Here is a 22838-nt window from a genome sequence, read left to right as displayed (position 1 = left end):
CAGATCAGGGTATTGCGTTCATAGAAAAACAATACTGCATCGCTTGTCTGCTTAATCCTCAAGGTCCGTCAGCTGAATCAGCTTCACCGTAGCTTCGGACCGGGGCTTGATGTTGCACTCGAACGGAAACGGATACCTGCCATGAACATAGTGCATTAGCCTTTGGCAGTTGATAGATGGGGTATCGAAGCCTACGCGACCAGCCCATCAACATAGTCATCGACGGGATCGATCTCGTCTCCTTTCTCGTTGACAGTTTTCGAGATGTCGAAGGAAGCAAGAATGGACACCACAGCTATCCACACTATAGGTGCGGTTCGTTCAAAGTTCGTCAACCAACCTGTCGAACGGTTGTTGTCAAAGTACAGAGATTGCAGGTGCCTACCAGATTCAAGCGCAAGGTGCATTCCGGGACAGATGCGTCTCCCAAACCCGAAAGCTGCTTCCGGCTTGTCCAATCGGGGATCGAGGAAACGTTCGGGCTTGAAACTCAGAGGATCCGCGTATACGGATTCATCGTGAAGAATTGCCCTGTTTGGTGCACGGAGCGATCAGAATTACCGCGTCCACAGATTGAGAACTCGAACCCGTACCATACGTTAGGGATAACTGTGGCTCCAGCGGGCAGAAAATAATCATTGTAGACATCGTCGACCATGAGTCGATGGTACACAGCAGTGGGAGTAACGTTCCGCCACCTATTTATAACCAACCGATGTTCAGTCATGAAGAAACACCTCAACTTAAACGCAAACGCATACCTCAACACCTCGTTCACCAGCGCGTCAACGTATGGAAGTGATTGTCGGTCATTCCAGTCTGGTAAGCGCTCATGGCCAACTACTAGGTCGATCTCAGCTTGTGCCTTTCTCTGAGCATCAGGATTAAGCGTCATAGCGAGAAAGAAGTCTTCGAGTGCACAGACAGTCTACGTTTTGATTGAACAGCCCATATCAGACGTCGCGCATGAAAAAGACTGGGATTATTGATAACCATGCATACCGTGTCGGCACCCCCTAACACCATGAAAACGTAAGTGAGAGCCTAATGATAGGACTAAAGATTGTGAGGAACAACACCTACCAAGATACCTGGCAGATATTCCCAGTCAGCACTCAGAATGGCCGTCGTTGTTGATATTCACAGTACATACATGTTAGAGGGAAGCTGCTTCGCAACAACCCTGTCCTGCTCCGTCGCCGACTGATCTTCAAGTCGCGTCAACAGCGCAGAAGCTACTGAAGGTGATACCTTCCCCTCTGCCTGCATGACCATCGATGATTAAAGATCACTAAAACATTAAACCGGTAGGATGTGAGAATACATACCATGGCCTTCTTTGTCACCTGCATCGGATCCTCAAGCATTGCCGTCGAAGCGTGACGCGCTTCCTTCGTCCGTGCATTCAGCTAGTATATAGCCCGTCTGCTCAACCTTTCCTCCCAGTAGTACCCGAAGCTGAATGTATTGCCTACCTCTGCTCCCGGAAACCATGATGGCATGTTCTTCACTGAGTCCAATACGAATTAACCGTACGAAACATCCCTAGAACTGGAGCGAGAACATACGTATAGGAAAGAAATCGTACATCGCAGCTTGGGGCATAGTCCCTAATAGAACTGCCCCTAGCCCCTTCTCGGCCGTCTCGACATGAGGGTCACCTTCAGATTTGACTTCGATGCCAAAGGCGATGGCGAGGATGATCGCACCTGCCATGCTGTTCTCGTTCATGACACAAACCGCACCATTGAGTAGACCGAAAATTGGACAAAAAGAGGCAGTGAGAGGAAGTGAACACGCACTGTCTGAGAGATGCAACAAAATTCTCCGGTTTCTCCATTAAGCTACGCAAAAGTCGATGGACAGATTTGCTCTCCAGCGGCCGGTATTCCTGCGTCGCATGAGTAAGTATATGTATTTTATCAACAGCGAGGCTTTTTAGTAGGCAGGGCATACGCACGATGACGGCGTCAGGAGACAGATACGGATGGAAACCTTTCCTCAACGCTCTAAATCGGTCTCCATACCGGCTAAACACCAGTGCCCAGTCAAACCCGAGCCTGCGTCGCCGCAAACTAGAGTTAGCTTAATGCATGCCTCAATGCGGCTCAAGAAACTCACAAATCTATCAGCATCGTATAAGAAGGGCGATCCGAATAAATTGCGCCCCGTTTCTCAAACAGCTCAGTCGCTGCTTTCGCAGAATTGACCACGATAATATGACTGCCTAACACATCCAGATGCACAAGGTCGCTTCCTGTCCAAAATTCCAAATATCATCAGTCAGTATTGCTTCTTCTTTGTTCCTCCGGATCCGTCACGTGTCGAGACTGACAACAGGAAGGGACTCACCCAAGTCTTTTCCCATACGCTCATAAGCCAACCACGTATGTCTGTTAGGCACGTGAAGGAGACTGCCTATGATGGGCAGGCGAGGTGGACCAGGCGGGTATCGAGCTCTCGCCATAAGGCTAGTATACCTTTTATAGGCGCACGAAACAAGGATAGCACAAACAAACGGGGCGACAAGACTAGTCGTGTAGAATCCTTCGAACATGATGGATACAACGAAGATCAGACGGCGAGTAGTCAGGGGAAAGAAACCTTCACGGTTTTTTTCCATCATGGACGCACTCATCGATTTATATAGCTTTCACCACGATAGCGATCAGCAGAAGACTGACAGTAAGCTTTTTCTCCAAAGCAATCTTATATGCGGCCGAGGAGACGGAGATTGAACTTAGCTGATACAAAAACGTCCAATGAGCATGCACACCCACAGGAGTGAGAAGAGGAAGCTAGACCTAGTATGTACGAAGCAAACCTAAGCTCACTGCGGTTTCAAAATGACCGAATGACGTCGGTCATAGTGAGAAGAACGCAAGTAGAGATACACAGCCCCGGTTTGTTGTCTTGTATTAGAACAACCTCGGAACTCAAATCTAAACCACCACGGCATGGCTCGAAGCAAGGCAAATAAACAATATTTGATATTTGATTGCTTCAATCATCCAGTTCGTCGCTTGTCAGCTGAATCAAGTTGTGAGCAGCTCCTGATCGGGGTCTAATGTTACACTTGAACGGGATTGGATACCTATCGAAGTGTGACCCGCCCGAAAAGTGGCACACCAGTCAGCAGTTACGACATTGACCCCAAAGACGGAGTGCCTACTCACGCGACAATACCTTCAACACAATCATCAACCGGTTCGATTTCTTTCCCGTTCTCGTCTCTAGCTTTCGAGATGTCGAAGGAAGCAAGAACGGACGCCACAGCCATCCATACTGACGGTGCCACCCATGATTTGGTCGCAACACGAAGTACATCTTTAGTGCATCGTACAGGGGTAAAGGCGAACAGAGAGCATACCAGATTCGCGCGCTAAATACATCCCAGGGCAAATCCTTCTCCCAAAGCCGAATACCATTTCGGGGAAGTCCACCTTCGAGTCGAGGAAACGTTCTGGTTTGAAAGCGAGAGGATCGGGAAACACGATCTCGTCGTGTAGAATAGCCCTGTACGACGGATGAGCGAAGTTTTGACTTGAGCTAAATATAGCGCACCAAATGTTGCCCACAACTGTCGATCCAGCCGGCAAAAAGTAGTCCTCGTAGATGTCATTCGCCGTCAGACGATGGTACACGCCCAGGGGTGTGATGTTGCGCCACCTATCGAGCAGTATCTCTCACCATAGTACCAGCCAGCAGTGTGCATCAATACATACCGTAAGACTTCCTTCACTAAGGCATCAACATAAGGCAATGACTGCTGGTCGCTCCAGTCGGGCAAACGATCGTGCCCCACGACTAAGTCGATTTCATCCTGGGCTTTCCTTTGAACCTCGGGATAGAGTGTCATCGCAAGGAAGAAGTATGCCAATGCACAGACTGTCTACAACCGCAAGGCATTTCAGCTGAATATCTGATGGTCGATAATGGTGTGGCCCTACGGACCGTATCGGCGCCACCTGAAATAAATTTCAACGATGCATAAAAATGAGTATCAACGCGATAAGGCAAGTATGAAAAGAGCAGAGCGATGTATACCAAGGTACCTAGGGAGAGTTCAGTAATCTTTGCCTTCACCATCTTGAGTTCTGAATAATGACTAACATATTTGAGGGAAGCTGTTTGGCCACGAGCTCCTCCACCTCCGTCTGTGGTTCGGTCTCGAGCTGTGTCATCATCGCGGACGCGACCGAAGACGATGCCTTCCCTGCTGCCTGAGTTGACAGCGCTCGTAAATTAGAAGCCATATAAGCGAGTAACGAGAAGAAGGGCAAACCATGGCGTCCTTCGTAGCCTGCATCGGACCATCAACCATCGCCTTCGAGAAACGACGTAGTCCCTTGGCCTCTTCCTTGAACTATCCATAAAGATTCCTTGAGACACAAGTATACCAAACAAGGGAGGATTGCTTACACCAGCACCAGGAAACCACGAAGGCATGTTCTTCACTATCAACAATCATCGTCAAATTGTGGCACGAAAGCCGACGTAAGACAAGTGAAAATAATTCACGTACGCATAGGGAAGAAGTCAAACATCGCCGCCTGCGCCGTACTCCCCGCAGAAATAGCCTCGAGCCCTCTTTCCGCCGTCTTTACGTGTGGATCGTTTTCAGCTTCGACTTTGATCCCGAAACCAATGGAGAGGATGATCGCTCCCGCCATGCTGTTATCCGCGCCACAAGTCACTACTGAGTACGCCACCTTACGCCACCCAACTAATCGGTTCGATGCTCACTGTCTGAGATGTCCAACAAACTCCTCTGGTCTGTCCGCAAGGTTACGAAGAAGTTGATGGATGGACTTGCTTTCCAATGGTCGATATTGCTAACGTCAACGACACCATATCAACATTGACAGTTCGAGTCTAGCCCAACAGCTAAGAGAAAGACTCGAAGGGGACTGACCGTGACAGCTTCCGGGGATAGATAAGTATGGAACCCCTTCCGGAACGCCCTAAATCTGTCTCCGTACGGACAGAAGACGAGCGTCCAGTCGAAGCCGATCCTAGGTGGACCCATAAGGTCGTCGAGTGGACATGGGAACTCAGCAACGGGTGCGATATATTGTGAAGAATGAAATGGGCTCACAGGTCTGTTAGAGCCGTAAACGAAGGTCTACATGAATCATGATATAAGTGTCCTCATCACCAACGCAAGTGGGGGTATGAATAGTAAGAAAAAACGCACCGATCCGAATATATCGCCGACCTCTTCTCAAACAGCTCATTCGCGGCCTTCGCAGAATTGACCACGACTATATGACTCCCGAGCACATCGAGGTGTATCAAGTCGCTCCCTACGTTCCCATCAGTCAATCCCCCAATCCTCAAAAAACCTGATGTAATATGCCATGAAGATCCCTGCTCACCGTACTGCTTTCCCATCCGCTCATACGCCAACCATTCATGATCCTTCGGAACGTGTAGAAGACTTCCAACGAAAGGGAGACGAGGTGGACCGGGTGGGTATCGTTTCCCGGCTCTTGCGTCGTTAGACCTTCGATACACGTACCGGACCAGGATAGCACAGAGAAGGAGAACGACGAGACTCTGGGTGGATAGGCCTTCGAACATGACGGTGAGTGTTCCCAAGCAGTATCACAGGTCAACAGTATATGTAGCGTTCTCGAGTTCCTCTCTTATATCAGTCAACGCAGATCGCTCGATAGTCGTTTGAAGGTCTTATCCAATCTGGCTTTGAAGTCTCCACGATACCCACGAGAGGTCTTGAATGACGCATGTAGGTTGATTTGACGCTGGGAAACCCACCGTCCGCAAGAAGCAATTCTCGAGCAGAAGTTTGATAGGGGCGTTGTAAGAAAACCTTATGTTAAAAGTCAGAGGCACTTGGTGCAACCGTTCATGTAACCTGTGGTGAACGTCAATCAGCAGTGGCGGATGACACGAGCGATAAAAACTCACCTATTGTCCCATGAGTTCCGACAGGGTATTTACGAGACAAGATGGAGGCAGACGAAGTACTCTTGCACGGACGCAAACACGGCAAACTCGAGCTGGCTAAGATATCATATGTACGGGAAGCGTACTGTGGGGCCACGAGGATACAAGGAGACTATAAGATTTGAACTAAGGGGGCGAAGTAAGGTTCCATGAAAGGCTCAAATAAAACACGCAGACTCGTACAGGCCGACCACCAACTTCGGCAGAAAGAAAGAAAAAAAATAGCGGCGAAAGCGACGGAAGACATGGAACGGACTGAGTCAGAACTAATGCGAGGACAAGTGCAGCAAAAAGATAATCATAGGGACAGAGCAGAATGAATGAATGAATCACGACCGAGTCGGAGCTAACGGTACAGGATAACAAAAACGCAGGGAACGTACAATATTAGTTTCAGATACCACGAGCGCACAAAGAATAGTGCAAGTGCAATCATTAGCCCAGAGGATCACGCAAGAGAATTAAGTACCGAACAATCGCTGCACAGGCGGCACAACGGCCGTCAGGACCCTCACCGCGACATGATACGGCAAGGTCACCACATCCTGCACAACCTCCACGAAGGCCCTCTGTGGCGTGGGTTTGGCCGGCTTCTTCTTCCGCCCACGAGTCTGTACATGCGCCTGGATACCAGGTTCATCGTCTTCCGCGAGGGGCGTAGGGGATGTGACTAGCTGGTCCACGAACTTTGGATCCTCATCGTAATCGGTTTCGGAGAACGTCTCGCCGAGGAGACCTTCTGACGCATCCTCCTGGATGGTCTCGAGTGTTTGGAGAGAATTGATACGGTGAACGGGTGACTTCGGGTTGGGTGGGGAGACGGATGGGGTTTTGGTGGTCTTCACGGAGGGAGAGTGTAACGCGACCGGAACGGTAGCGAAGTTGAGGGTTATGATGGACCAGCAGATATACGTGAGACGGAGGAGGAATGACAGGAGGGACGAAGATCCAGCTTTGTCCGGGAAGGGTGCATATTGTGCGGCTGGCACTGTGTGGCTCATCCTGTCGGCTCGTTTGGTGTGTGAGACCCTCGAAACAGTCTTTTCCAAGGCGCTGAGCCGAGCCTCTTGCGAGTTGCGAGAGGATTCGATTTTTCGATCCTGTCGGCGAACGGTACGCTCTACATCGTCTAGTGCGGTATTGAGATCGTCGTACGCCTCCTCGACTTTGTCGCGTGCGGCCATAGACTCCTTGAGAGTAGCCAACTCTTCTTCAAGATGCTCCATATGTGAGACGAGTGAATCGAGCTTGGTGTCGGCGACTAGTTGCGTGGCAGGTGAAGGGTAGTGTATTGCGTCATGCAGTGAGTCGGTACGCTCACGAAGGCGAGCAAGGAAGTGTGACCAGGGCCGAACACCGGTGGCGAGGACGTATAGGGTCGTACTGAACCACGATAACGTACCGGCGCCGCTGAGGGTTGTAAGAACGTAGCGAAGAAGAGCAGCTCCGAGAAATGGGGACACGATGGAGAAGGCAAGATATATGAGCTCGTGCCGATAGAGTTCGGTGGCCGCGAGGCGCACTTGACGGTCAATTGCTGCGTTGGAAGGGCTATAGGGAAGTGTGGACGGGTGAGGACGACGTGCCCGAGCAGAGTGGTAAAGCTCCCATGGCACTGGTTATATAAAAATAAGAGTTATGATGATGTCCTAAGAATAGATGAAGGAAGCCAACCTTGAATGAGTTGGTGGAGGTAGATGATGAGGAGAAGGATGAGAAACAAGTTCTTCAGATGGTCGTTGCCCGTGAGCCAGTTTCCAATGGGTGCTGCTAATGCGACGACAACAGATAGGTCCAAGTCGGTCCACGACGACTTCGTGCCGTGTGCGACTGGAGGTGATGAGTTGGGTAAGACCGCTTCCGCCCTAATACTGCTCGAACTCCTTCGCCTCGTCCTCGACACCGGGCGCTCCTGTGGCGGGCTGTCGCTCTCGTCGCCACTCATCTCACTAGAAGGATCCTCGCCAATGGATGAAAACGAGTCAAGGTGTGGCGGCGTGGAGTCTGCTTCGCCTGTACATTGCAGTTTGGAGGGAAAATGTTGAGTGCTGCCAGTAAGTGAGGCCGATGCGTCGCGACTTTCACCCTTGAGGATTCCGGCTGAGGCTTTTGTAGGCGTCCGTTTGGTCAAGCTCATCGTCGACGGCGAGCTACAGATGATGAATGACGGTGTTCATGGAGGAAGACCCTTCGCCTCAGTCTGAGTACAGTCGGTGGTCGCGCGAGCAGAAACGATGACGACGAAGAACGCGCGGAAGCGAGACGCGTCGATGAGCCACGTGTAAGGCACGTGGTGGAGGGTCTATTTTCGGCCTCCAACGAGGCGCACCCTTCCTCCTCGACTTTGCCCTTCAAAGCGCTCTCGAAGAACCGCCACAGAGCCAGACTCGCTCGAGCTATGCTATGCCTCGGGATCTAGCGAACGTCATAGAAAGATATGTCTTGCGTTATACGTTATGCAGTGGAAATCTGAGACTCTAGGCTAACGTCTTCTGGGAATTCGCTCCGACATGCGGCCTGCAAAAGTCTTTGTACTTACCCAATTCAGCCATCTCTCAGCCATTTCGGGACGGTCCTTTGCCTGCACCCGTGCCGCGCCTATACTCTGGAACCCCTTCTCACTTCACAGGGTCGCTAACGAGACGATTCTGACCTTGACTTTGTGTCTAATATGGTTACTCGCGTTTCTCGCTCACCATCTTACCCGGCTTCGACGCACACACCCCCAGTCGTCCTTCCCTCTTAACGGTCATATCCTCTTATATTCTCGCGCTGGCTACGCGTCTTCTTTTTTTCTTGCTCTTATTGCAACGCGCTCATTTTGCTTGCTGACGCTTACGCCCTCCTGCTCTTAGCAACCTATCTTCCTCCTCAGGAATCTTGGCTATCCACTATGCGCGCTGAGCTGCCTGTGTTGTCTTTCCTCCCTGTGCTGCTCTTCATGCTCGTTCTCCCGGGACAGCTCAAGTCGACGTCTATCCCCGCCATATCAATCTTTTCCTGGCTTATCATCTGTAATATCATTCACGGAACCAATTCCATCCTATGGGCGGGAAACGTCGACATACACGTTCCAGTCTGGTGCGACATCGGTCGGTCTCTGCACATTCTAAAGTATAATTACCTCGCTCATTGTTTCCCTCGCAGTCACCAAAGTTATTCTGGGTGGAATGGTCGCCGTTCCCGGCGCGTTTTTGTGTATCGCACGGCGACTCGACTTCGCCTCGTCCAAGCAAACGACGATATCGAAAACTCGACACACTATTTTTGAAGCGCTTATTTGTATCGCTCTCCCCATCGTGTACATGGCGTTGCGTACGTGCTTGTTCTGTGCTCAATGTGATAGAACCGTGATGGTAAGATGGGCGCTGACTGTGAATTGATCCCATAGATCCGCTTGTACAGGACCGTCGGTTCATCATAGTCCAGGATTTTGGATGCCGCGCTGCCATTTATAACTCATTGCTTGCATTGCTACTCATACGAGTACCTCCTTTCTTGCTATCTCTCATTGCAATAATCTACTGTTGTAAGTAGAATGCCAATGCTGTCTGTCAAAGCCACAGTACCTGACCTTCCTTCGCCCCGTTATACAGTGTCTGCATCATGGAACATCTATCGCAACCAGCGCAATCGCACACCCCTCCTCCCTTCTGCTCCCCTAATGACGGCATCCCTTTTCATTCGCCGCACCGTCTTCATCTCACTCGGCATGATCTATATCACTACGATCTACCTCTACATCATCACTCAGACGACCCAGACCAGCCTTGACACTATTCCCCCAATTTCTCAAGTCCGCGCTCATGCGTCTGAGATCGATGTCCCAAATCTTGACCCTATAAGCTTAGTGGAAATCGAACTAGTATGGTGGGCGATACCTATATTGTCGTTGGCCATGTGTATGCTCTCAGCACTTGGGGAGGAGACTAGGAAGGGCTATAAGGGAATCATCAATTGGTTCTCTCGGCGATTCGTCGGGAGAAACATTCTACCCATACAGTACGTTCCCATGTTCATCCTCACTCCGCAACCTATCACTGAGCACCGATGCTTTTCTTAGCTCCAAATTCGGAAACGCATCTTACGGCGAGCCCACGACCCCCATACACCTACTTCGCTCCGGCTGGGACAGCGACCTCAATACTAAATCCTCCTTCGCTTCTCTCACAACCGCATCCACAATCAAGAAGAAACCGGTTTCGTACATCTCCACCGCAGACTCTGTCCTCCCTCCTTCCGACCCTCACCGCACCGGACAGACTAGCCCCAGTTCCCCTGTATCTCCAGAACTCGAAGCGTCCTTCACAGAGTCTACACTGCACTACCTCGAAACGAACACCGCAAAGCAACTCAGACTGCCTTCTCCCCCACCTACGAACCTCACCCACTCTCCATCCCCGTTCGGTCACAACGAATCATTATGCAATGCCATCGGCGTAGACTACCCTTCGCTCTTGATCCCGCCCTCACATCTGACTGATGTACCCGAAGGAGCTTCGCCCGCCACCTCCATTATCTCAACAGTCGCATGGCCCGAGCCACCCCGTCAAATCCCATCACCTTCCTCTGCTACTTCTCCATTCCAACACGAACAACCTCCTTCACCATCGCTCTCACACCCTTACTCCGCAGCTACCCCAGTCATCATCACCTCTGACTTCGAAGAAGATCATGCACGCAGAGCACCAAGCCCCGCAGGAACCTCCGTCACAGAGTTCCTCGACTCGTATGCTTATTTGCAGCATGAGAGCGACGCGCCGTTTAGTAATATTGGACCGAGCGTCATGAACGTTCCTATTAGACCGATGAAAGAGGTGCAGGATTTGAGGAGGGTGGGGTCAGCGACTTCGATCAAGAAGGGTATTCAGAGAGCAAGGTCGCCGCTGACGGTAGGTAATAAGGGCCACAGTCACGGACAGAGCTCGGAGGGAGAGGTCATTTATATGACTGTGGTCAAGGAGACTTCGGATTCGTAGGTATGGTGCACTGGTGCTAGACGCTCTCATCGTTGAACTTCTTGGCCGTTTGAAACGCGCCGTTTCCTTTCCTTGATCGCGATTCCAGTTTACGACTGCACTGGTATACTAGGACTTCTCTCCGGTTTAATGGTGGTGTTCTTGAATGTCCTCTCGCTTTTTGCAACGACCATATACCTTCGACCTTCGTCACATCGTACATTGGATGCTGTTTCGTACGCACATATCTACCCCGCTGTATTATCTTCTCGCTATCGTCAGATCGCTCTGTCTCTTCTCTGTCTTAAATATCTGACCCAACTTCCAGCCCACTCTCCAAACCGTGTATCTATGTAGCTAGCACCCCGTATAGATCGTTTTCGCTTTTACTGCCCATAATAAGAAACAAATCAGAATTATAATGTTCCTAGAGCGAGCAATTTTTTCTTTGTACGACGAGGTCGGTCAACTTGGTCTCCACCACGCCGCTCACTGAGTGCCTCGTGGCATGCGCTTCCTTATTGTTTTTCGCAACGGGAGGACGAAACACGTGGGAAGAAGGGAAGTGCAAGACAATAAAGCAAGCTCGGCGACTGCCCGGTACGAACAGCCATATAATTACAGTGGCAACGTCGACATCCTTGCTTCGTCCCTCTTTGCTCTCTCCCATCTTCATGTCCTCGTCATTCTCGCCGCCATTCGAGTGCATAGCGACGCACCGCTCCGCAACATTTCACAGCGACAATGTACACATACATGACCACAACGCCCACGAATCCCGAAACGCCATACTCCCACTCCAATTGGAACGCTTTTAGGTGCGCTCCCAAACTACTTCAAGTTGTTACTCAGATGGGATGAAAGGGCACGCTCCATGCAACGGATGGGCCTGACGACTCGGATGCTTACTTTGCGAGACCCTCGCGCTTATCTGCGCGAAGTGAGCAAAGTAATCATCGCGCGTTTCTCCCAATCCTGGAACAATGTCCTCTACATTCTATACCCAGCCCTTTTGCAACGAGCATTTGCCGTCTATCTTCCGTCGACTCTTGGTAGCCGACCCTACGATTCTACGCTTTTCTCAGACTGGCGTTCCACGTTCTTCTTCGAATGTACCTTGTCCACATGGGCCTCAGACTATCTCAGGTTTTCGCGCCGGAGTGTACTATTGGGTATGGTGAGTTCTCTATGTTATGTCCTCCCTACCCACTCTCAGTTTCTCGTGATGTTTGTCTTGCCTTGGATAGTCGCTTTGAACCATCTTTTAGACTTCTGTATGTCACCCCCTTTGACTTCCATCACGATGTTTACCCCATCGGCCTTCCGGCGCCGTGTCCATTACTTACTCGCAACGTGCAAAGGCCGTCACGCGTCTACCCTATTTTTGCAGGCCCTGTCCTCGGTCCGTGTATCCTATACATGGGCAAAAATCCCACCGCTTTTTGCGAGAATTCGCACTTCCGGATGCATTTACCGCTGGAATTTCATATTCTGACGTGATCCCGAACGGCCCAATAGGGCAATTTCCAAGGTGTGTCCCAAACTGGGTCGAGTTCCTCGGCTCGTTTGAGTAGCTTCAAAGAGACTTCTTGACGACCCCTCTTACGCAACCGAAGCTAGGGCACCCTATGAAGTGCCGGTCCATGAGAAAAGTACGGACTCGACATTTGAATAGCCGAGAACCTTCGAACTTTGACAAAATACAAGGGAGTTGGACGCTTTCGTGCAGAAGGCACAATCTCTGCGCGATTTCGCTCATAAGACTGGCGCTCCGCTGCATGCCTCTTGGTTTTTTCTTCCTTCTTCACTGCCTTCCCGCGAGTCTGCCCCCTTTCGACCCGCTGCGAGGCTATCTGTCCCGCCCCCACGCGCGCGACAGATCATCCCGCTCGACGCAATCTCCTTAGCTGGCACTTGAGAGCGTCAACTCGACATCAACACACAACTCCACAACCCGACACCAATCACACCGCACCGCACAGCCTATCCAGGATGTCATCTTCAACCCTCGCACCGTTTGAGCCTCCGAACCATGTTTTCTCTGCCTTTTCTTTTATCGCGTTCGTCATGTGCGCAGTGCCCGCTTACTGGCACCTGGAAGGTGAGCATTTTTTGGACATTATCGACGCGCCATCAATTTTGACACGGACGGACGCGTTTTGTAGCTTGGAACACGGGCACCCTCCTGTACATGTTTTGGACGGGAGTTCCGGTCCTCAACATGTTCATCAACTCCATCGTTTGGGATGGGAACGCGTTGAACTCGGCGCCAGTATGGTGTGATATCTGTACGTCCTTTTTCCCGACGCCCTGATGGCGACTTTTCTCCATCGGCTAACGAGCTTTGCGCGGGTCGATAAGCCTCCCGCATCATCATCGGTTCGAATGTCGGTATCGTTTTGTCGTCCCTTTGCATCAACAGGCGTCTTTACAAGATCGCGTCGGCCAAGAGCGTGGTGAACACGGCGGAGGACAAGCGCAGGGCGATCATTATTGATCTCGCGATAGGTCTTGGTATACCGCTCATTCAGCAGGTCATGTGTAAGTTTTCAAGATGTGCTGCTCGAGCGTGATGTGGACACGTCGCTGATTGTTGGTACAGACGTTATCGTCGAGGGTCACCGCTTCAACATCGTCGAGGACGTCGGCTGCTGGCCGGCCCCCTACGTGACCCCTGTCGCGATTGCCCTTATCTTCACTTGGCCGGTTGTCATCGGAATGATCTCCATTACTTACTCCGGTGCGTGTTTTCTCTCGCTCAAGTTAGGCTTGTTCTGACATCGGTATTGTTTTCAGCCAAGACGGTCCTGCTGCTCTATAGGCATCGCCGGAACTTCAAGAGTCTTATTCAGGCCAGCCACAACCTGAACAGCTCTCGTTACATTCGCCTGATGTGTCTCGGCGGCATCGAGATACTCACTCTTCCATTTGCCGCCTGGGCCCTCGCAGTCAACATCCAGGACGGAGTCTTCCCCTGGATCTCCTGGGCGGACACGCACTCTGATTTCGGCCGCGTCGTACTCATTCCCGCCGTACTGTGGAGGTCCGACTCCCTCAGCGTGATGAACTTCGAGATATACCGGTGGTTCCTCGTCCTGGCCGCGTTCGTGTTCTTCTCGTTCTTCGGGTTCGCGGATGAGGCGAGAAAACACTACCGCTTGGTCTACACTTCCGTCGCGAGCAGGCTCGGGTACTCCACCGCTTCGATGTCGTCTACAGGGTCTTCTTCTGGGTACGTCACATTCCAGAACGTAGAATGCACATCACATATCACATCCTCGTGTTCGGGCGTTTGCGCAGCATGTGTACTGATCTGCGTCTCCATTCTTGCAGCAATTACAGTTTTTCGAAGTCCAGGGACGATCATTTGTCCGGTGGCAAGAAATCCGTACTCCCCGCTTTCCTCAAGACCAGCTACCCCCTACCCAAGAGCGCTCAGAGGAAAAACGACCCACTCGGCGAGACCCTCGACAGCAGCTTCGACCTCGGCACTGGGGACCTCAACATCGACACCTCTGGGAATTCATCGAACTTCGGCATGGCTGTCACGGGCCGTCGTGGGGATGTTGACCCTGAGAAGGGGGATCAGAAGCCATGGTCGCCAACAGATACGACGGCATCGTCCTCGATGTCGCACCTTGAGCACTTGAGGGACGAGTACGAGAAGGAGCTCCCGCAGAGGCCACAGGCTGCGTTCGACTCCTCTAGACTGCCGACGAGGTCGACAAGAGAATCGCGTCCGTTGTCAACGCATACGATCTAAGATCCGTTTTTTTTTCTTTTCATTCTCCGTCTGAACTATTCTTCCCACTCCTTTAATTTTCTTTTTCAACCTTATCTTTGGGCGGATTTGTCTCTCCTTTTTATTGTTCATTATACTTTCCCGATCACCACAAAAGCGATATCCTTCGATTCCACCCGTCGCTGGTTAATCAACGCTTCATCTCACCACAAATTTGACTGGCTTGACATTCCCCACTGTAGTTTTAGCAACCCTTTTTACCCCCCACCGCGCCACCAATCCGCAATTTATAGCGGCATACCCCTTCGCGTCGGCATCCTTTGCGCTTGGTTGAACCTCGTCTTTGTTGTGTTTGTGCTATCGATGTTCCCATTAGTATCTGTTTGGTTAGCTCTCGGATCTCGGAATAACTGTAGCCACATATCGTCTCTCCTCCTCTCGCACGTACTGTGTATCTCTGCCTCCCTCATCTCTACTCGCTTTCTCCCTGATGGTTACAGAGATATACTCGTACCCTACTAAACTCACATTTCACATAGAATGTTGATACGACTTGACAGAATATATACGACTAGAAAATATGAGCCGATTGGCAACTTTACTAGACCTGATCTTGTGATGCGCATGGTGGATGTCAGTGAGGCGTGTTCAGCTGGGATGCGATACTTTGTTTGACAAGGTGTGGCACCGTGAGACTGTTTTCTGACAATTTTTACACAACAATTGTGGCGTGAGTTGGTCGTTCGGAACGCACCCAACACCCAAACTCCTCTCCCTTCGCTCATTCCAAGTTCCTCCTGCTGAGGACGCAATATGAGCCAGCGACGCACACTAGGACTCCCTCACTGTAAGTAGTACGTGACAACTACATACCAGACCGCCGGCTGTGAAAATTTACTTCCGACTTTGTTGAACCTCCTTCTGCCCTAAAGTACCTCCTTTACCGCTTCAAGTTACTGCACAGATTTACCTCCGTCAGGATTTTCTTCCGCTTGAATCTCGTGCTTAGATCTCCTTCCGTCAGCCATCACTTGTTCACTACGACGACTCGGCATGATGAATGTCACCAACGACGCCTTGACTCTCCGCTCCGACGCCCCCACCACCGATCCTGGCCTTTCCACGTCTAATTCCTCGACCATCTAGTGCATCTTCCTTCACTCTTCTCAAGTCTTCCCGGCGCTTGCCCCCAATGCCATGGCGTATCGACTACACGCACGCGGGTGCCACATCACCTTGCCCTCTAACGAACTTCTGAGCTTTCACAGGTGCCCGTCCAGAATTCTGAATGGACGTGCCTGCTCCCACTGAACGCTCAGTGTTTTCAGGAGTGGGAGGGCAGAAGACCTTGTCGTATTGATAGCTGCAAACCCAAACAGATACCAGCTGGTGTCGTGATGCAGGCAGGAGTACTTTGTCCCGAAGAATAACTCGTCAGACGTCGTTATCCGCGGAGCATCTGACGAGCTGGCGTCAATTAGTTTCGCTGAAGCTCGTAGCTCCTTCAAACTAAGGGCATACCAGGGTATCACAGTACTGGCTCGCTCTTCTTATCTGGTCATGTTGCCGTCCGGGACGCTCATGGATAGTTCATGTGTTTCAACCATGAGCTCCTTTACCAATCATCAAGCCGATAGAAGAACATATAGCTCCACCAAGTTCTCATAAGCGTGCATTGTCTGTCTGGTGTGCTGGTTACTTTGTTCTTTCGCCTATGTCTTCTCCCAAGTACCTTGCCGCACTCGACATCGCCGCCTCTGCCTTGTCTGTCCTGCTGTTTCTCAAACTTTTCACTTTGCGTTCCTCTCGTAAGCATGCGTTTCCACCACCAGGGCCCAGACAACTGCCTATTATCGGAAACCTTCTCGATTTCCCCAGTCACGATCATGGAGAACGATTGGGCCGGCTCAGAAAGCAGTACGGTAGGTCTCTCTCGGATTACTCGTTATTTTTTTTTGTCCCGCAACTGAACGCCGGCTTCTCATCCAGGTGATCTCATGTCTCTGCGCATGATGGGTCAAACTATCATCGTGATCAACTCCGCCCGCATAGCGAGAGATCTTCTGGATAGACGAGCAAGGATATGGTCTGACCGCCCGGTGATCCCCCTTCTCCAGCTGTTCGTCGCATCTCAATGTCCCACCGGACCACATCCTCATTCTCCAAATGCATAGGATGCAGCTTTATGAGTGGAACACTACCTTCATACCAGAGTCGCCAGATCATCGAGCCCAACGACGCATTGCGGACCGATACCTTCGACCAAGTGCCCTCATCCCATATCGCCCAATGATACGCTGTAGAGTTGATGAGTTGCTCAGATCGTTGCTGCACGGACCTAATGAATTTAAAGGGCATTTGAGATAGTAGGTCGTCACTTCAAAGTATGATCTCACTGGGAATTGATCAAACTTTTGATGCTGAATGTAGCTTCATGACGGGCGTGATTATGTCAATTGCCTTTGGGTATAATCTGAAAGGCGAAAAGGATGTCTATGTTACAAAGACAGAGGCCTTCGCGGAAGCTATCATCGATAGTATGTCTCCAACTTCAAGTATCGTAAACGTTTTTCCAATACGTGCGTACCGTCCAGTGCTTTTATGACTTCCATGGTGAGCTAACTCCTGTTCCAAGTGAGACATTTGCCAACCTGGATACCTGGGATTGGCAAGATGCGTTACGTCGACGAAGTCAGGCGCCTAGGACTAGAAATCAGAGAGGAGCCATTCGACTTCGTCAAAAAGAGCATTGTACGTATTCTGTCCCTTTTCTGAGTCCCGAACCGTCTAGTTACCATCTGAACACTGCGTACGATGATCTAGTCGGATGGTACGGCTGAGCCTTCGCTGAGTCGCCATAGCTTCATGATGGCGGAGGAAGACGGGCAACTCTCTTCGAAAAAGAACCAGGAGCATACTAAGCATGTCGCTGCTTCCCTTTACGGAGGTTCATATTATTCTCCAGATCCCATTGCTTCGTTGTTCATAAGCTAAAGTGTTCGTCATTGACGCTGCCCTTTCTAGCTGGCGTTGACACGGTGAGATTGACAATCTCTCGTCGTATTGAACAATTCTCTGATCAAACGCACGACGCATCCAGACCGGCGTAGCTCTGACGAACCTTGTCCTGGCTCTTTTGCTTTACCCGGAGGTGCAGCGTAGTGCTCAAACACAACTCGACTCTGTGGTCGGTCGTGAACGACTTCCCAGTCTTGATGACCGAGGCAAACTCCCGTATATCGAAGCCACGTGTAAGGAGCTCCTTAGGTGGAGGTTGGTGACACAGATAGGTGTGTATGTTAAATCAATGAACAACTTCTACTTTTCTGAAACTCATTTTCCGGCTTCTAAACATAGGTATTGCGCACGCTACCAAAGACGATGATGTCTACGATGGATACTTCATCCCCAAAGGTAAGCACTTAAGTTTAGATTTTGCGTTATACCATCGGTAACATACGGGCCTCATAAAAATTGAATAGGATCCATCGTCTTCGCTAACCTATGGTAAGATCAGGACGATCCAACTCGAGTGCCGCCCCCACTCACTTCACTCGCAATATTCTTTCTACTCAGGGCTATGCTACACGATCCTGTCAGATATCCTGACCCTGAATCTTTTCGACCCGAGCGTTTTCTGACACCTTCGGGGGAGTACAACGATGACCCTCATATGGCCGTCGCTTTTGGCTTTGGGCGCCGGTGAGCATTCTTCCTTCACATTTCTGGTTCAGACCAGGGAACGTGGTTGATTGGTCCAAAGGATCTGTCCCGGTCGTCATCTCGTGGACGAGATTCTTTACACTTTCGTTTCCTCGTTTCTATCTGTCCTCACCGTCGAGAAAAAGAAGGACGAAGACGGGAACGAGATTCCAGTGTCCGGCAAACATGCTGTGGATGTGGCGCTCAGGTCTGTAGCTTATTAAAATTCGTTTATAACCCAAGCGGAATCCTCACACAAAGGGATCTATCCAGTCAGCCTCTTCCATTCGAATGCTCGATATTACCGCGGGACAACAGAGCCTCACAATTGATACAGTCAACGGGAGATGGGCAGGAGAACTAAATAAAGGGGATCAGGGTCTAAGTCCCAGGGTATCGACGGTGCCAGAACGGGCGAAGATGGTATATTATACCTCCTTTTGAATCAAAAGCCATGTAATAGCATCAATCCAACCTGAGCTCTTCATTCCGACCCTTACCCACCGCTTTGCATACCTGCTCTCCCCTTCATCTCCCTTTACAGCCGCTAGTACGTATGTATGTGGCGGCCTCGTATATTGCCTTCGCTCCAAATTCCTTCAACTTAGCGTCTCGATCAATGCTTCCGACTCCCTTTGAAGCTACGTTAGCGTCCTCTCCACATGAATTCTAACCATCGTCAGTGACACCCGCCTCACCCTGGAACTCCTTACATCCGAGTCCGAGTGTCAGTGCTAAGCTCGACTCATCTGGATTCTGAACCACGCCTCAAATCACACTAAACCGAGCTAAATGAGGAGCATAAAGCATAGCATGCATTGTCATATATGTAGAGCGTATTTTTGTGAGCCTAGCGTGGAGTTCGAACTACGGTTTTGTGGTGTTGTGTTATGGGTCGTCAAGCAAGAATAGACGGGTATGTACAGTACTTATGAAGAGCAGCAGGGAGAAAAAAATAGACAGAGTATGTACAGCAGGGTGCTTGAAGTTGTATGATGCGAAGAAATGGTTGATGGAATGTGTTTGATTGGGATGGTAGAGAGAAAAATTATTGGAGGGCTAACGAGGCGCACGGCGCCGAAACGAGTAATGATTTACGATGTGTAGTATAAGGTCCATCCGAAGAGAGCCAAGATGTGAGAAGAGATGACGAGATGATACGAGATGAATTGTGAGCGAGAAGTGTGAGGGGAAAGAGACCAATGTGGGTATATCTACAGGAATATGCAATGCAAAAAGCCAGAGCCAGAACCAGATGATGGACGTGGTATAGATACAGTAATGTACAAATGAGAGTCAGAGATGATGATGTGCAGGTATGCAGATAGATGTTCGGTGTGTATGCAAGATGTGAGACGTGAAGTGAGATATGAAGACGAGGAGAATGGAATATGCAGTGTGGAGTGGATGAGATGATGTATAAATGTGTATGTTGTATGCATGTGTAGATGTAAACAGTGCAATATGGACAGAGAACGACGAGGGTGAGTAGAATCTGAGCGAGAATTAAATGGAAGTTTAAAGTACTTCAGAAACAGTGCACAATGCGATGAGAACAGAGTGGATGATGCAACAAGGAGCAAGGAGATACGGAGAAAGGCAGTAGTCCATGAATATGAACATGCGAACGTAATTATATGGTTTTAGAATTGAAAGATCCCCGACGGGGCAGCGCAAGAAAAGAGACGAGTCTGGACAACGCAGCATGAGAGGCCTACCTTCTCGACACTCAGTACTCCATATCCCCGTTATCTTCACCCTCTCCACCCTCCTCTTCCTCCTTAGTTTTTCCCCCTGTACCCGCATCCATATCCGAGTCGCTCTCCTCAGGCGATGCGGACTTGGCCCTCGTAATCGTGCCACACCCATGCTCAGTATCCGACCCAGCCTCGGATTCCTGCCCTTGGTTTCGCCCCGCAGCAGACGGTTTTGCTGTTCCCGTCCGGCTGCCCGATCCAGTCGCCGGACTAGGACCCAACACAATCTCAGACCACGACCTACACACACCACCCCTCTCACCCCTCGAAGACCCAACCTCTCCCTGTGCCTTGAGTGCTCCGTATCTCGTCCCAGTCGGAATATTGCCACTCGACGAAGGCCTCCTCCCTAATGCCTCATCCAACTCATGGCCACGATAACGCTGCCCCACAAGTCCACCCGCACTCCTCGGCCTCATATCCATCTCCATGTCATGATCACGATCACGGTCATTGCAGTAGTCCGAGTTCACGGAAGGCGACACCGAACGAGGAGGACCTCCCGCATTGATACCAGCACCCACACCGGACCTCGGAGCCACACCAGACATTTGCGCCATAGCAGGCACAGGGCTGATGCTCGTCCTCGCCGTGTCCGCAGTCCGCGCCCCGTTCCCCAGGCCGTACGAGTACGAGTAGTTCGACGTCGTGCTCGAGAGGGTGTGCGATGACGACGGACGATGATGGTCGGGCTCGTAGTTGTACTGGAATCGGGACTGCGCCTGGGACTGGGATTGGCGTCCAGCCCCGGAGTGACGTCGTTCGCGTTCGAAGGAGAACGTCGGGGAGTACGATCTGCCTGGCCCTGAGAGGCCTGCGGACCTGTCAAGGGAGACTTCTTCGTAATCGTCTTCGAGCTTCACCCGCACGGCACCGGCGGGAACGATCGCGTTGGAAATAGAGGCGGAAGGGGGAGGTGGCAGCCTTCGAGTCTCGTTGACTTGGCTTGCTGTGAAGCGCGCGCTTGAGGTCGTGCCGCGAAGATGAGGAGCGGAGGAGCGATGGATGAGACCCAGTGGGGAGAGAGGCGAGGAATGATTGTATGGGTGATGATGGGAGTGAGAATGGGAGTAATGGTGGTAGTTGTAGCGCTCCGAGGAGGAAGACCGGTCATGCATTGCCAAGAGTTGACGAGGCGACGGGAGTACCTGAGAATGAGCATTCACGGTCGAAGACTCGCGGTGGGATGCTGAGGTCTGTGGGTACGACGCGTGAGGATGGGGTGCTAGATATTGAGGGTAGGTTCCGTGGTGATACTGAGAATGGGGAGGAGGAAGGTAGGGAAACCGAGTGATGTGAGGTGGTGCGGAGGTAGGTTCAGCCTGGTATACATTCGAATTCGGACCAGATGTGGTAGAGCAAACGGGATGATGAGGGCAGAGGTGAGTGTGAATAGGAGCGGGGTACTGCGACGATACGGGGGAGTACGAAGCGTAAGAGGTGGGCGATTGGGAGGTCGTCGGTGAATATCCCGGAGCCGACGATGAATGAGAGTGAGAATGAGAGATGACGGCCAGAGGGAGAGATTCAAGTTTACGCGGCCTGGGTAAGAGCGGTCTCATCGAAACTGATTGTGATAATGGTCGGTCGGATGATGTCGATGTCGAAGGGGTGGGGGAGGGGGCTGGGGAAATGAATTCGGGGGTCTCTGAAGCGTGGAGAGACTGAGCGTCAGTCGATCGAACAACCTTGACCGCGTTCTTTCCGTGGGACTCCTTCTTGTGTTTTGAAAGAGCGGAACGGGTCACCCAAAGGAAGGGGCATGCTTTGGAGAAGGGACAGGGGCGCTGGGTGAGGTGACGTGGCATGCTGCATACCGCAGTACGTGAGAAGCAGAGCACCGACGAGATTTGAAGGAGTAGGAAACGTACTGCGTTTTGTAATGATCCTCGAAGTTTGACTTCTGGGAGAACGTTTTGTCACATCCAACCCAAGGGCACACCAATTCCCTGCGTGTTGCGGAACGCTGAGTCAGCATCGTAGCCCAAGTACAAATGTGGGGGACCAAAGACGAGAGGGATGAGGGGTACTGAGAACGCACCTTGACTTGCGATCTGGATCATGCTTCGTGTTCCAATGGCGCTGGCAGTCTGCCTTACGACCAAATGTAGCATCACAATCCTGGCACTGAAAGGGCTTCAGGATATCTGACTGCAATTGAGAAGTGACGCATTAGCTCTCGAAGTGGACTTTGAGTCACACCGGAATGCGAAGGCAGGGTTGAGCTGTATCTACTGACCTTGGCCTTGGAAGACGTGTCTCCTGTCTTGACCTTCTTGCTCTTCAAAGTTCTGCTGATAGCCATGGGGGAAGGGGGGAGTGAGGAGTGAGATGTATGTGGTCTAGCGCACAGCGAAGGTCAAAGCGCGAGACGGGGGCAAACAACGCAAGACAAGGAGATCAATGAGTCACGGGAAATTACGCGTGTTGTACGCTAACGGAACTTGGCACAAAGACAACACGACTGGACAAAGGACGAGCCACACGGGAAAGCGATGGGAAGGAGCAGTGAAAGAGAGAAAGAGAGAGGTGAAACCGTTCGCAAACGCGGGGCCGGTTTATGACCGCGCTTGGTCCTCGCTAGGCGAAGTCCAAGGAAGCAGACGGTGCCCGAATAGGGAAAGCCTGAAGGAGCACAAATGTCAATTTGGTCATTTACGTAACTCGAGGCGGCGAGCTGAGCCAAATCAATTTGTGCAGGGTCGCACT

General features: G+C 51.1%; 8 protein-coding genes across 8 annotated transcripts; 3 read left to right on the top strand and 5 right to left on the bottom strand.

The window, feature by feature from the left end:
* Positions 1-51: 51 nt before the first annotated feature.
* STEHIDRAFT_61662 (cytochrome P450) lies at positions 52-2557 on the bottom strand (the record flags this gene model as incomplete). Its single annotated transcript, XM_007306263.1, has 14 exons — positions 52-136; positions 196-304; positions 386-531; positions 588-698; positions 762-928; positions 1003-1044; positions 1183-1263; positions 1329-1409; positions 1476-1510; positions 1569-1717; positions 1803-1891; positions 1961-2060; positions 2122-2253; positions 2349-2557. 14 exons carry the CDS (start codon positions 2555-2557, stop codon positions 52-54), a joined length of 1536 nt encoding a protein of 511 aa, XP_007306325.1.
* Positions 2558-3172: 615 nt separating this feature from the next.
* On the bottom strand, positions 3173-4673 carry STEHIDRAFT_148429 (cytochrome P450; the record flags this gene model as incomplete). The annotated part of the gene is made up of 10 exons (XM_007306412.1): positions 3173-3285; positions 3371-3516; positions 3565-3669; positions 3726-3892; positions 3955-3968; positions 4048-4055; positions 4114-4223; positions 4286-4366; positions 4423-4457; positions 4526-4673. 10 exons carry the CDS (start codon positions 4671-4673, stop codon positions 3173-3175), a joined length of 927 nt encoding a protein of 308 aa, XP_007306474.1.
* A 481-nt stretch (positions 4674-5154) lies between these two features.
* On the bottom strand, positions 5155-5583 carry STEHIDRAFT_61507 (uncharacterized protein; the record flags this gene model as incomplete). The annotated part of the gene is made up of 2 exons (XM_007306255.1): positions 5155-5306; positions 5379-5583. The coding sequence occupies 2 exons, from the start codon at positions 5581-5583 to the stop codon at positions 5155-5157; spliced, it is 357 nt and encodes a 118-aa protein (XP_007306317.1).
* Positions 5584-6011: 428 nt separating this feature from the next.
* On the bottom strand, positions 6012-8169 carry STEHIDRAFT_148428 (uncharacterized protein). Its single transcript, XM_007306411.1, has 2 exons — positions 7645-8169; positions 6012-7585 (listed from the first exon to the last, which is right to left on the bottom strand). The coding sequence occupies exons 1-2, from the start codon at positions 8105-8107 to the stop codon at positions 6432-6434; spliced, it is 1617 nt and encodes a 538-aa protein (XP_007306473.1). The 5' UTR covers positions 8108-8169; the 3' UTR covers positions 6012-6431.
* A 694-nt stretch (positions 8170-8863) lies between these two features.
* Positions 8864-9353, top strand: STEHIDRAFT_61583 (fungal pheromone STE3G-protein-coupled receptor; the record flags this gene model as incomplete). The annotated part of the gene is made up of 2 exons (XM_007306258.1): positions 8864-9062; positions 9118-9353. The coding sequence occupies 2 exons, from the start codon at positions 8864-8866 to the stop codon at positions 9351-9353; spliced, it is 435 nt and encodes a 144-aa protein (XP_007306320.1).
* A 3600-nt stretch (positions 9354-12953) lies between these two features.
* On the top strand, positions 12954-14161 carry STEHIDRAFT_29938 (fungal pheromone STE3G-protein-coupled receptor; the record flags this gene model as incomplete). The annotated part of the gene is made up of 5 exons (XM_007306207.1): positions 12954-13029; positions 13094-13216; positions 13290-13469; positions 13531-13668; positions 13725-14161. Coding segments are annotated over 5 exons (954 nt in total), but the record flags the coding sequence as incomplete, so codon positions are not given.
* Positions 14162-16384: 2223 nt separating this feature from the next.
* STEHIDRAFT_61388 (CyP450 monooxygenase) lies at positions 16385-18736 on the top strand (the record flags this gene model as incomplete). The annotated part of the gene is made up of 12 exons (XM_007306243.1): positions 16385-16592; positions 16660-16789; positions 16845-17036; positions 17101-17249; positions 17306-17421; positions 17494-17595; positions 17667-17708; positions 17771-17960; positions 18028-18109; positions 18247-18372; positions 18434-18580; positions 18646-18736. 12 exons carry the CDS (start codon positions 16385-16387, stop codon positions 18734-18736), a joined length of 1575 nt encoding a protein of 524 aa, XP_007306305.1.
* A 2425-nt stretch (positions 18737-21161) lies between these two features.
* On the bottom strand, positions 21162-22622 carry STEHIDRAFT_123142 (uncharacterized protein; the record flags this gene model as incomplete). Its single annotated transcript, XM_007306410.1, has 4 exons — positions 22369-22622; positions 22171-22280; positions 22001-22078; positions 21162-21938 (listed from the first exon to the last, which is right to left on the bottom strand). Coding segments are annotated over exons 1-4 (505 nt in total), but the record flags the coding sequence as incomplete, so codon positions are not given.
* Between the last annotated feature and the right edge of the window lie 216 nt (positions 22623-22838).

This window comes from Stereum hirsutum, assembly GCF_000264905.1.
Source record: "Stereum hirsutum FP-91666 SS1 unplaced genomic scaffold STEHIscaffold_11, whole genome shotgun sequence".
Taxonomy (NCBI): Eukaryota; Fungi; Basidiomycota; class Agaricomycetes; order Russulales; family Stereaceae; genus Stereum; species Stereum hirsutum.
Note: the sequence above shows the minus strand (reverse complement) of the source record. Positions and strands in the feature narration are given on the sequence as shown.

Coding starts and splice junctions, on each gene's coding strand:
- STEHIDRAFT_148428 (XM_007306411.1), bottom strand. CDS start 8,107: ATGAGCTTGACCAAACGGACGCCTACAAAAGCCTCAGCCGGAATCCTC. Junction 7,586..7,644: donor CCTCCACCAACTCATTCAAG/GTTGGCTTCCTT, acceptor TTATATAACCAG/TGCCATGGGAGCTTTACCAC.